Consider the following 13,919-nt stretch of genomic DNA (forward strand, 5'->3'; position numbering starts at 1 on the left):
CTCATATTTACATCTAAAATTCTCTACATAGAGAACAAAATTTTCATATATAAGTGCCTTAGACATGGTTAGTACTCAAATAATAGTTGAATATTGGTGCTTAAAAATATACCAGGTCTGTCATTTTTAAACCAATTGGGAATACCAACTGATGCCCCTAAAATGAGAAAACTTTGGAAATGGATTTTTCAGAATGTAGCAGGTTAAGTATTCATTTTAATACAGCAATACAGCAGTATTTTTATCAATGTCTTTTCAGTAATTTTCCTGGCATTTATTTACAGAGGAAATAAAAAAGCATAAATCAGTTCACTTATTACTGCTGTTTTTAAGGTGAAAATGGTTCTTGCCAAATTGTATGAGAATAAGAAAATAGCTAGTGCCACCCACAACATCTATGCATACAGGTGAGTGATAATCACAATTTTATTAATGTATAATTTATTTAAAAATGGGGGAAATTGATGCATGATTTATAAAAATAACAAATATATGGTTTTCCATTAGAAAAGTAAAACATGTATACAATATTTAGAAACTGCAAAAAATATTGAAGGGAAAATTATTTTCTGTCATTAAATGTGACTGATGATAGTACTTTTGTATAGTCTCTGTCTTTTCTATGCAAAGTTTATTTTTTTCAGTGTGTTACCCTTGTATCCTATTTTTTCTTAATTTAATAAAAGTATTTTCCTATGTTATAATTGCTTTATGAATACTATTTTTGTTCCTGTATGATATTTGGGTGAGGTTCCATGTCACAATTTATTTAATCATTGCCTTCTTGTTTTAGTTTTTCATATTTTTCTTTTATTTTAAAAAATAGGTCAACAGACATCTTTCACAGTTTTTAGATTATTTCCCTAGGGTATATTCTGCTTGCTTCTGATTATTTTTTGAAATGAAATGGATATTATTAAAAGAAAGAAAGAAGAGATCCCTAGGAGTGAAATTATCCAAAAGTATGAACAGTTTTTCAAACTCTTGATAAATATTGCCAAATATTTTCTGAAGGTTTTCTTTTGAACCAATTTACTCTTCCATCAGGAGTGACTTGAGTGCTTCCTACTACATGCCTTTTTCATTTTGAGTACTAAGGTTTTTATGTAAGTATTTGCTGATTTGTAAGTGAAGAGATAAAGGGCAAATTGGTTTTGATATGCAAATTAGTACAGACTTAACGTATTTTAGGCCTAAAATCAAAATATAAACATAGAGATTTGGTTCAAATTTAAAATATGATTGAGACATTTGGTAAAATCTGGACTATCTGAAACTTTAAACATATATAATTCCTGTATTTGTCTGCCGAAGAACTGCCAATGCTAAGTGCCAGATATCTGTTGACTTTTATAAAGGAAATTTATTTGGGGTAAAAGCTTATAGTTACAAGGTTATGAAAAGTCCAAAAAGAGGCATCATCAGAGGTGCTTTCTTACTAAGTCAGCTACTGTTGATCCTGGCATGTTGCCACATGGTGAAGCAAGATGGCTACTGATCTCTGTCCAGGTTTCTCCTTCCCCTCTGGGCTCACCCTTTCTTTTGAACTGTATGGGCTCAGCCTCTTGAGGCTTCATGCGTAAGTGATCCTATTGTCCTCTCTGTCCTGGCATAGGGCTTGTTTCTCTCCAGCCCTCCTATATCAGTCGCGGCTGTTCTGCTTTCTTCCCAATTTCAGCTGTAACCTATCAGGCAAAATGGTTCTTCTCTCCCCGGGGCTTCAGCAGTTTGAACTTTCTCCTTTCTGTCTAATGGCAGGATAAAAAAATGACAGGGCTTTCTCTTCCTGTGCTTGTGAATGTCTGTTTATACCAGACACAGCAAGGGAGTGGGGACTCGAACCAAAAGCCCTAAATCAATCTTAACGGTTATCTAATTAAAAACTTTCAATTGAATTTAATGCAATTAAAGCTATCACTCCCAGAGGTATAGATTAGTTTACATACATACTCTTTCTCCTTTTGGGATTCATAAAATAATCTCAAACTGCTACAATTCCCTTCTATTATATATTTCCCTTTTTCAGTAGATACCACTGGACAGAATTTTGATGTGCTCCTGATGAGTTAGGGTCATCAGTATGAAAAAATGAGGAATTAGACTGTGTTCTTGGTAATTAGAATGGACTGTAAATGTATTAATCCATTCATTCCACACGTTTGTTGAGAGCCTACTCTGTGCCAACCACTTTTATTTACAGAAATTAATTCAGATTATTTCAGCAGCTCTGCCACTGTGAAAAGGTTAATTTGTTCAAGAACACATGCTTGCTACATGGTTGAGCTGAATTTGATAATCTAGTTTCATTTATCTGTTTTTTGGTTTTTTTTTGTACATGGCTGTGTGGCTGCATCTTCAACAATCGCTGTATATAACATTGCCCCTAAGTTCTGCTAAAAAAGTTAAATGATATGCCAGATAATTCTATTTTTGGCTCAAGAACTTTGAGTTTTTTAAGTTCTTGTGATGGGTTTTATAGTTTTCCTTTGTCCTTTTATATTAATAGGTGATCAGCTGTCATTTTTCACCAATGTTAGCATAACTGCATGTAGCAGCCTCTCCCGCCTTATATAATTGGTGCTTGGGAATGCAAGTGCTTAGCTTATCGGAATTATGTGTCAGAGAACACTAAACGGCATAACTGAGAGTAAAACAAATGAACTTTATTTGGTGCGTGGACATTGTGATGTGTATTTTAAATGCTTAGAGCCCTTTTAAAGTTATTTCCTGGTTCTGGGGCTGTGTTCCTGCTTTGGAAGTTAATGGGGTGCTCTTCAGGCTACTGGTACAGACAGCTTTGGATGCTGCATTATTACCTTCCTGGCATGTGAGGAAAGGGTTAGTGAAAATTTCCACGGCTTCATTTTTTTTTTAAACCTGAAAGTACTGATTTGTAAAGGCACATTTTTTTCATCTTTCATAAATTATGATGTTAGCTTAATTTAAAAGTCTAATCTAAACTAACCTCTCACTCTTTTGCCTTATATTTGCAATAACATTTTTAATAATGCTAATTAACTTATTTATAAGATCTCAATAATAATAGAGCCTGGCCATAGTAGGTGGTCAGTAAATATTGAATAGATAGATGGATGGGAGGACAAATGAATGAATTGAATATGACTGCTATAATATACTATCAGTAATATAATTGACTTAGATGCATAGATAAAGTAATTTATAACTTTTCGTGGCCACAGTTGGGAGTGTATTTTTACCAAGTTTGCCCGTACTAGATGATACCATTTATAGGGGCCTAAGAAATCCACTAGATGGCACACCTTAACTAGCACTATTTTCTTTTTTATATCTCTAGCACTTATTTTTCAAGTTTATCCTACGTTATAGACCTTATGATATTATTCCAAACAGTAAATTTCTAGAAAATTTAAAAGGGTAAAAATACCATGGTTTACCCCTACTATTTGTAACCATCCTGAAGAAAATTATGAAGACAAAAAAAAAATCTTATAATTCTTACTTAAAATGGGGAAAATAGAGAAATGCTTCACAGCTGGAATAATATGTGAGGAAAATGTAATTGGTTTTATTGCCTTTATATTTTTTGTTTGTGTTTCTCCTTCACTAGCTCTAAAGGCTCTTTGAAGACAGGAGTATGCCCCTTATTTCTTTTATATCATTTCATAGTTCCTATTACTTGTAATGCTTTTTATACAGTATATTCTCAATAAATGTTTTTGAGTAATTGTTCTCTATAATTTCATATCTTCAGGGTTAAATAAGTCAGATTTGTAAATTCAACTTCCCATAGTAGCAGCATTTTTGATTTAAAGGCGGCATCTTTGATTTCTAGTTTTTCCAAATAAAAAGGTAAAACATACTGAAAAAGTATCTAATATATGTTCACGAAAGATTTTTAAAAAATAAATATACTGATTTTGGAAGTAATCAAATTGATGGTGACAAGTACTGAAGAGTAACTTTTATTACAATATTATAAGATTTAGGTGGTGGATTTGGCCCAGTGGTTATAGCGTCTGTCTGCCACATGGGAGGTCTGTGGTTCAAACCCTGGGCTTCCTTGACCCGTGTGGGGCTGGCCCATGCGCAGTGCTGATGCACGCAAGGAGTGCAGTGCCACACAGGGGTGTCCCCGACATAGGGGAGCCCCACGTGCAAGGAGTGCTCCCCGTAAGGAGAGCTGCCCAGCGCGAAAGAAAATGCAGCCTGCCCAGGAATGGTGCCGCACACACGGAGAGCTGACACAACAAGATGACACAACAAAAAGAAACACAGATTCCTGTGCTGCTGACAATAACAGAAGTAGACAAAGAAGATGCAGCAAATAGATACAGAACAGACAACTGGGGAGTGGGCAGGGGAGATAAATAAATAAATAAATCTTTAAAAAAATATAAGGTTTACTGTAACACTGTTATTTATATTTTCAGAATATATTGTGAGGATAAACAGACCTTCTTACAGGACTGTGAAGATGATGGGGAAACAGCAGCTGGTGGACGTCTTCTCCATCTCATGGAGGTAAGCATTAATTAAACTCCTTTAATCCTGTTCTAAATAAGCCATAAAACTTCTCCATGAAACAGAGCTCCATTTAGGTATCACCCTATCGGCCTATATAACATAAGAAGTCTTTGGTTTAGTTAGTGGTTAATTTTTCTAGCTTTTTATTTTGAAACATTGTTGAACTTAGAGGACAGTAAGAAAACTCCAACATACCCCTACCCTCCAGATACCCAGAACCACCAGTTTTAATATTGTGCCACATTTGCCACTTCATTCTGTTGATGAATCTATTAATTCATTCATCTGTCTTATTAACCCATTTTCTGAACACTTGAGTGTAGGTTGTATATATCATGTTCTTTGCACACTTAGTACTGCTATGTATGTTTCCTACGAACAAAGATTTTCACTTATGTATCCAACTTAAGTACAGTTATCAAGTTCAAGCAACTTAACATTGATATAAAACTTATATATTCCAAAATTTTCATAAGAACAAAAAATGTCCTTTTAGTTTTTTTCTCCATTATTACAAAACATCCAGGATTACAAATTACATTTAATTACCCTTGTCTCTTGAATGCTTGGGGTTTTTTTTGCTTTTTTTTTCTCAAATTGTGGGAACAAATATGCAACATAAACATTCCTATCTCAGTCACTCCCAAGCATACCATTCAGTAGTCCCCCTGCCTTTCACCCCTGTCAACCTATACCCTAATTTGTGTCTCCATAAAATTGCATATTCTCTGATATTTTCTTTTAGTTACCATGGGGCTTAAATTTAGCATCTTAAATCTGTAGCACTCTCGTTTGCTTAGATACCAACCTAACTTTAGTGCTATGCACAAACAATATTCCTATACTCCTCCATACCTGACCATTATGTAGTTTTTGTCACAAATTGCACATTTATACATTATGAGTCCAAAGCCGCTGATATAACATTTTATGCATTTGCCTTTTAGAACCTACAGTAGGTTAAAAAGTAGAGTTACAAACCAAAAATACGAGAGTAATAGAATTTATATTTTCCATGTTTTTACCTCACCAGAGATCCTTATTTCTTCATGCAGCTTCAATCTGTTGTCCTTTCTTTTCGAGCTGCTGAACGCTCTCAGCATTTCTTATAGGGCTGATCTAGTGGTGACAGAATCCCCCAGCTTTTGTTTATCTGGGAATGTTTTAATTTCTCCCTCATATTTGAAAGATAGTTTTGCCAGATATAGAATTCTTGGTTGGTAATTTTTACTTTCAGTATATATTTAAATACATCTTCCCTTTGCAAAGTTAACCTGCAGAGGGGTGATGTATTTAAGAAGAATGAAAGACTTGTACTGAATAAACCTAAGATTAGAAAGCAAAAAATAAAATAAATAAATAAATACGTCATCCCACTGCTTTTTGGAAGAGAAATTGGTACTTAATCTTTAATCTTTTTTTTTTTTTTTGAGGTTCTGAGACTGGGAATTAAACCCAGGACCTTGTCTGCAGGAAGCTGGCATGCTCAACCATTGAGCCATATCAGTTCCCCTGAGTTTTGTTTTGTTGCTCGTTGTTTGTTTTTGTTTGTTTGGCTTTAGGAGGCACTGGGGACTAAAACTGGGACCTCCCATGTGGGAGGCAGGTGCTCAGTTGCTTGAGCCACATCTGCTCCCCCATTTAATATTATTGAGGCTCCCTTGTATGTGACATGCTGCTTCTCTCTGGCAGCTTTTAGAATTCTTTCTTTATCTTTGGTGTTTGTTTGCTTATAACATGGCATGGTGTTCCATAGGGCCCTCAGGCATGGTTTACTTTTCTTCATTCTTTCCTTTCTTCTCCTCAGACTGGATGATTTCAATCATCTTATCTTCACGTTCTCTGATTCTTTTCTTCTGCCAGCTCCAATCTGTTGTTGAATCCCTGTAGGAAATTTTTACTTTGTTACTGTGGTCTCCCACATAGTTTGGTTCCTTTGTGTAATTTCCGTCTCTCATGATAATCTCTTTGTGTTCATCTGTCATTTTCTGGATTTCCTTTACTTTGTCCACGTTTCCTTTCAGGTCTTTGATCATATTCAGGGCTGTTTTTAAAAAGCTTTTGTCAGGTATGTCCCAGGTATGGTTCTCTTCAATAATGGTTTTTCTTGCACCGTGTGTCTTACAACTAGCAATCTCTTACCCCAGGCAGCCTCTTGACTGCTTTCCCACTGTGTTCAGTAGGAGAGCCCTGTACATGCAGAGCAAGATCAGGGACAGTGTGACCCTCGGGCCACTGCCAGGCAGATTGGGCCAGACATACATTCTCCTAACATGTATAGGAGGGTTACTGTGCTTTCTCTGGAACCAGGATGAGAGATCTGCACTGTGCCAAATCAGTGAGGGTTACAGGAGAGGCCAGCAGGGTACTACAAGATCTTACCATTTTAAGTAGCCTTTTTCTTGATTAACTGCTTCCACATTACTGCAGTTCTTTACCTGTTTTCTGGAGCTTCGAGAAAGATGTTTCTGTCAGTTCTACTGGTTATTCAAAGCTTCTGTGAAGGGACAGAGCTCTGAAGGCATCTCTGCTATCTCAGTTAATTTTCAATTACTGATGAGTGAAATTTTTAACCACTTGTTACAGGATGATGAACAAAAGCTTAATAAGTGCTGAGCTTTCTAGCTCTTTCAAGTCATAGGTATGTGATTACCTTCAACTCTGGAAAATGATCTTGTCTTATTTTATTTTTTTGACAATTTCCTCCCCTCTACTTTTTCTATGTTCTGTCTTTGTGGGACTCCTGTTAGTTTGATATTAGACCTCTGGATAGATCCAGACTGTTTATTTCTTTATTAAAGTTGTCCATCTCATATTTTATGTTCTAAGGGATTTTCTTGACTATGTTCAAAATTTCTGTTGAATTTTAGTTTTTTTGGCATTCATACATTTAACTTTCAAGAGTTCTTTTTTGTTTTCTGTTTTTCCTTTTTCATAGTGTCCTATTCTGGTTTTATGGATGCAATATCTTCTAAAATTTTCTTTGCATATACAGCTTAAGAGTTTCTATTTTTGGGCATCTTGTCTTTTCATTTTGCTGGATTTTCTTTATCTGTTTGTTAATCATTGAATGTCCACCACTTTTAAAATTGGATTGCTTTTCCCTAAGGTAGATGCTATAGTTTCTTCTGTTATTGTATGTGAAAGTTTGCTTTCTGACCTTTCCTTCCACAGGATCTCTGTACATGGGTCAGCTTGTCAACTGGTGGGTGTTACTTTAATGGCAGTTTGACAAATGTCAAAATGAGGAAGACTTTATTAGTAGGCACCAGTGATTATTCTTACAAGTATTTCGTTCAGCAGCTGCTTTTTTTGTTGTTGTTTGGTCTAGAGGCAAAAGGCTGCCTAAATGAGCTATTCTGGTTGAAGTCACCAAAAACTGGGACTTCCTTGATGTTTCCCCTTCACTCTACCCAGTTGACCCAGAGTAACTTTGGGACACTGTGGATCATGGTGTTTGTTTCCCAAGTTCCTTTTTCTTCCTAATAGTCCATCCCCTGAATTGTTAGTAATCTCACTCATTACTTACTTATGTGGCTAAAGTCACTGGGAAATTTTATGTGCTAGTGTATGTGAGTTGTTTCATTCTCCTTTAAAGCTTGCATTTGTACATGTATATATGTGTGTCTAATTATGCTTCTGCAAATAACAGATTTTGAATGTAAGGAATGTCATGGTGGTAGTATCACGCTGGTATGGAGGTATTCTGCTAGGACCAGATCGCTTTAAACATATCAACAACTGTGCCAGAAACATTCTAGTGGAGAAGAACTTCACAAATTCACCGGTAAGTGGTTATTAATACTATAACTAGAGAGTTTCTCAATACTGCCTGTGAAATTAAAAAAAAAATAAGAATGAATCACAATATTATGGTACATTGAAATAGGAAATTGGAGATTTAGGTTCTAGTCAAAATAATGTGACTGGGGGAGTGGATATAGCTCAAGTGGTTGAGTGCCTGCTTCCCATATATGAGGTCACAGATTTGATCTCTGGTACCTCCTCAAAACAAACAAATGAAAAAACCAACTCTTATTGGGAAACAGATACAGCTCAGTGTTTGAGCACTTGCTTCCCATCTACAAGGTCCTGGGTTTAATCTCCGGTACCTCCTAAACAAAAAAAAATAGTGTGACTGGCCAGTTGTGCGACCTTAGGCAGATCACTTAGTCTCTTTGAACCTTAGTTTCATAGATTCATAGAGTTGTTTGTTTGTTTATTTATTTATTTAGAATTTTTAAAATGTATTTTTAAATTTTAATCCCCCATTGTTCTTTTGGTGCTTGCTTTCTGCTCTCTGCGTCCATTCACTGTGTGTTCTTCTGTGTCTGCTTGTCTTTTTCTTCTTGTCTTTCTCTTTATTTTTATTTTTCTCCCCTTCTCCCCCCCCTAAGTTGTCTGCTCTCTGTGTCCATTCCCTGTCATGGGGGACACCCCTGCGTGGCAGGGCACTCCTTGTGCACATCAGCACTGCGCATGGGCCAGCTCCACATGGATCAAGGAGGCCTGGGGTTTGAACTGTGGACTTCCCATGTGGTAGGCAGATGCCCTATCCATTGGGCCAAGTCCACTTCCCTTGTCTTTCTCTTTAGTAGGCACCAGGAACCAGTCCTGGGACCTTTGGTGTGGGAGTCACTCAGTTGCACCACTTCATCTCTCTAGTCTGCTGCATTTCTCACTGTCTCTTCTCTGTGGCTTCCTTTATTGCATCAACTTACTGCACCAGGTCTCCGCAGCATTGGCCGTCAGCTTTCCGTGGTGCAGGCTGTCAGCTCTCTGCAGCGTGGGCCATCAGCTCTCTGCAGCATGGGCTGTCAGATCTCCACAGCTTAAGCCAGCTTGCCTTCACTAGGAGGCCCTGGGAATCAAACCTAGGGCCTCCTATATGGTAGATGGAAGCCCAATTGCTTGAGCTGCATCTGCTTCCCTACAGAATTTTATAACCAAGAAAATCTTTAAAGTTCAACTAGTTTCCATCCCCTAAAGTTGAGGCTGTACTAGATGTTCTTTATGGGTGTTATTGCTCTCTAAAATTCTGTAATTCTCTGTTAGTGTCAGAGTATTTCCTATTCCTCCTAGCATACCTTTATACCTTCTTTTTTTTTTTTAAAGATTGTTTGTTTTTATTTCTCTCCCCTTACTCCCCCATCCCAGTTGTCTGCTTTCTTTGTCTGTTCGCTGTGTGTTCTTCTGTGTCCGCTTCTATTCTTGTCAGCAGCACCAGGAATCTGTGTCTCTTTTTGTTGGATCTTCTTGCTGTGTCAGCTCTCCAGGTGTGCGGTGCCACTCCTGGGCAGGCTGTACTTTTTTGGCGCAGGGTGGCTCTCCTTATGGTGCTCTCCTTGTGTGTAGGGCTCCCCTATGCGGGGACACCCTGTGTGGATGGCACTCCTTGTGCGCATGAGCACTGCGCATGGGCCAGTTCACCACATGGGTCAGGAGGCCGTAGGTTTGAACCCTGGACCTCCCATGTGGTAGGCGGATGCTCTATCAGTTGAGCCAAGTGCGTTTCCCTTCCTTTATATTCTATGTTTATTTTGTTTCACATTTTAATTATGTCTATATCTATTCTTTTTAAACTTTACTGACTTAATTTGGAAAGTGGAAAGTAGATTTAATATTTAGTCAAACATAAATTTATTACATAAATGTTTTTCTTGATTATCCTTAATTGTTTTGAAAATATTACAGTTGATGATAAGTAAGTGTTCCCTGTAAAACAGAAAGATGATACATACGGAAGTGATTATGCCTTCACATTATATATTTTCTATATGACGAGATTTAAGGTTCCCCAGACCGGCATTGACCTTCCTTCATATAAATGGGGAGATAATTGCGTTGATTTGTGTCTCTTTCAGGAGGAATCATCTAAGGCTTTGGGAAAGAACAAAAAAGTAAGAAAAGACAAGAAGAGAGGTGAACATTAGTGCCTGAAACTCTATGAAAGGTTAATTTGCCTATAATTAAATACAAATTACACAGTCATCAAGGAATATATTGTACAGAGAGAGGATCCTTGACTGCTCAAGTCTGCCAAATCTTGTGGACACCAACATTATCTTTTCTTCTTTGGTTTTATCATCTGCCAAAAATAAAGAACTTATGATATGTTCGTATGTGTTTTAGGCTTATTGAGAAGGATTAATTGGACTTAATCACCACTTTATCTGCTTTTAGGAAGGTAACAGTTGCCCAGGGCAGTACCTGAATTAACTGTCCATTTCAGTTACATGTCAAGTGCCTTTGTTAGCTGGGGAAGAAATGTCTCTAGAGGAATATAAATATCTGATTTCTTGTCATTCGGATTCTCAGTGTGTTAAATGAATATTGCCTTTTACTGTTCCTTATAGCTTATTGTAATAGGAGCTCACTGAAGATTGATCTTGGAGAGCTTTTTGTGATTTTTGTTCATATCACCTTTCATTTTATAGTGCTTTTCATTGAGTGAAAATCCAGGAATTTCCATCTGCAGATATGTGCTAAGGTGGTAATTCACCTAACATTTGTTAGCATAAATATTTTGCCTCAGTTGCTATAGCAAATAGGTAATTATGAAATTTTAAAAAGTGCTCATCTAGTCTCTGCCTTTTTTTTGTTTAATTCTCATAATATAAAGCTGTAAATATGTGGTGTCTGTAGTCTACTCCCATCCCTGAAATGTGTTGGTGTAACATTCTTTCAACCACCTGGATGTACTGTTCTTTTGGTCTTTATTGTGGAATTAGAACTATGCTAGAAACTATACTATGGTTAATAGGACATTTGTAAGATTGAATAGAGCATGGCAGAATGACACTAGTTAGTATAGGGCAGGTGTATGTTGAGTAGTTATATAAATTTGATGCATGTTTCCCACCAACTACAGCCATCTCTCTCAATTTCATGGTTTTGTGGAGAGAAGGAACAGACCATTTGATTGGAAAAACCTTCTTTTTTCTAATCTTACCAGGTCTACCTTTTCATCAGTGTTTCTTCTTTCATCTATATGTTGTTCAATTTACCTCCTGGCATTTATACAATAAATTTATATTTGGATATAATAAGTAATTATTCACTTTGATATTATTGCAATGATTGTTGAAAATTATAACTTGATTACAGATTTACCTGGGAGTCCCTTCCTAATGGAAGAAATAGAAATTAAGAATCAACTCTGGGATGTTGCTAGAGCATGGAAAGCATCAGGAAAAAAAGAGGCAGATAGTTTTCTCTCTTCTCTGATGTTTACCTTTAAGAACTCCAACATCCTTATTTGGTATTTTTAATAAGAACCTAGTAAATAGTCTTATATTAGGATAGATTCTGGGGAATAAATCTAAATTATATTTGCTATAAGTGTATTTAAGTCGTCCATTATTGAAGGATAGCCTATATATATTTAGACCACTTACCTCAGGTTCCATGAAAAGTTAAGTGTGTTCTGTGTATTAACTGTTAAATATGTTAAAATGGGAAACTTGTGCAGGAAGATATAAAACAATAAGACTTAGGTGCTGCAGAAAAAGAAATGAAATTCACCAAATTTGAATTTATATCTTGCTGTTTTATCTAACATTTATTTAGGTTTTTACAGAAAACAAAGCATCTTCACATCATTATGGAGATCCTAACTAATGAGAGTATGTTTTTCTCTATTTAAAACTTTTCTTGATTAGAGGATTTTCAAATTCTTCAAATAATAATTTTTTAATTGCCAGATTTTTGCTGTGGCATATTTTACAGCATAGTTGCAGTATATTCTGTTAACTAAAAATGTCCAGTATAAGAGCAAGTAACATCTACTTTTAAAATGGGAGTAGCAGTAGCTGCATCAAAAATATGCCTTGGAGGTGTATATCATTAAACAGAGTATTTGAGGAGAATTATTTCAAACTTACCACAACCAAGAAAGAATGGCATGCAACAGGTACTGTTTGGAGAGCAATCAAGGGTTGAATTATGTCTTCCAAAAAGATAATGCTGAGTTTACCATTACCTCAGAATGTGACCTTGTTGGGGAGAGGGTTGTCGCAGATGAAGTTGGTTAACAGCAGCAGTCATACTGGAGTAGGGCAGGCTCCTTAGCCAATATGACTGGCATCCTTAAAAGTTGGGGAGAAGACACGCAGACTTAAAGGAGGAGGCCGTGTGACAATGGAAGCAGAGAGTGAAGTGCTGCAGTTACAAACCAAGGAACAGCAAGGATTGTCAGCAAACTACTAGAAGCTAGGAAGAGGCATGGAAGGATTCTTCCCTTCAGGTTTCAGAGGGAGCATGCATGGTCCTGCCAACACCTTAATTTCAGTCCTCTAGCCTTCACAACTAGAGACAATAAATTTCTTAAATTTCTGTTGTTTTAAGCCACCCAGTTTGTAGTAATTTGTTACGATAGCCCTAGGAAACTAAGACAAGTGAAATTTACTGGGAAAATTGTGTAATCACCTCTAACCTCACTATGCAGAGAAAACCATTGTTAACGTTTGATATGTTCTTCCTTATATTTTTCCCTATGCATGATATTGTATATGTGGATATTTTTCTTTCCACAAAAAAATGGTATTAAAGTGTATATATTGTTTTGTAGCCTGTATATTTCATATAGAATTATATTGCTAATATTTTTTTCATATCAATATATGTTCTATGACACAATTTTCAATGACTTCCATAGTATTCCTTCTTCTGGGTAGCCCATCATTTATTTAACCAGTTCTTGTTTCCAAGTTTTGTTTCCAACTTTACACTATTACAAACAACTGGAAAACTACATCATTGTATGCATGCATATATATAAAAATCTGAGTTAATTCTTTAGGAAAAAAATCCTAGACATGGAATTTCTTGGTCAAAAGTTTGCACATTCTAATAGCTTTTGATTGGTTTAGCCAAATTGCGCTCCAGAAAGTTTCACCAGTTATACGCCTGTTGTACAATAAACAACCTGGTTGGTGTGTTTGAGAGACAGCCTCTAAATCTTTGGAATTTCCTGTATGTTTGTTTTTCAAGGTGCCTCTCCCCACCTGATAGTTTATACTCTGGTGGCCAGCCATGCTAGGTTTAGGGCTACCACACCCGAAAGACCAACCATGTGATTAGGGGTTTGGTGCTTTGAGCTGCCTCTTATCAGCCTGACCTTGGGGTTTTGGGGAAAAGTGTTGGCATTGGTGGGGAGGTCAACCATGTGGGCATGGAGGCAATCACTCATCCCTACATAATAAAACCCTAGTATAAACTCTGGACCATGCTACTCAAGTGATTTTCCCTGATTGGTAACACACTTTGATGTTCTGGAAGGGTGATGTGTTCTGACCTCATCCACCAGGAGACGACACTGAAGCTTTGTGTGGGACCCTCCCAGACCTTGCTCTGTGTGCCTCTTCTTTTGGGTTCTTGTTTGTTTCCTTTACTATAATGAAGCTATAGTCATA

General features: G+C 36.7%; 1 protein-coding gene across 2 annotated transcripts in view; it reads left to right on the plus strand.

Moving 5' to 3' along the window:
• Positions 1-13,451, plus strand: part of IMPACT (impact RWD domain protein) — a 34,561-nt gene extending 21,110 nt beyond the window's left edge. The window contains exons 8-11 of one of the 2 annotated variants that reach the window (XM_004465136.5): positions 334-407; positions 4,413-4,503; positions 8,159-8,293; positions 10,371-13,451. In XM_004465136.5, the coding sequence (XP_004465193.1) occupies positions 334-407; positions 4,413-4,503; positions 8,159-8,293; positions 10,371-10,439 (369 nt within the window). In that variant the 3' untranslated portion in view covers positions 10,440-13,451. The remainder of the gene's footprint in view (positions 1-333; positions 408-4,412; positions 4,504-8,158; positions 8,294-10,370) is intronic. The other variant, XM_004465137.5, reaches the window with a different exon arrangement.
• Positions 13,452-13,919: the final 468 nt, after the last annotated feature.

Source organism: Dasypus novemcinctus, chromosome 16 (assembly GCF_030445035.2).
Source record: "Dasypus novemcinctus isolate mDasNov1 chromosome 16, mDasNov1.1.hap2, whole genome shotgun sequence".
NCBI lineage: Eukaryota > Metazoa > Chordata > Mammalia > Cingulata > Dasypodidae > Dasypus > Dasypus novemcinctus.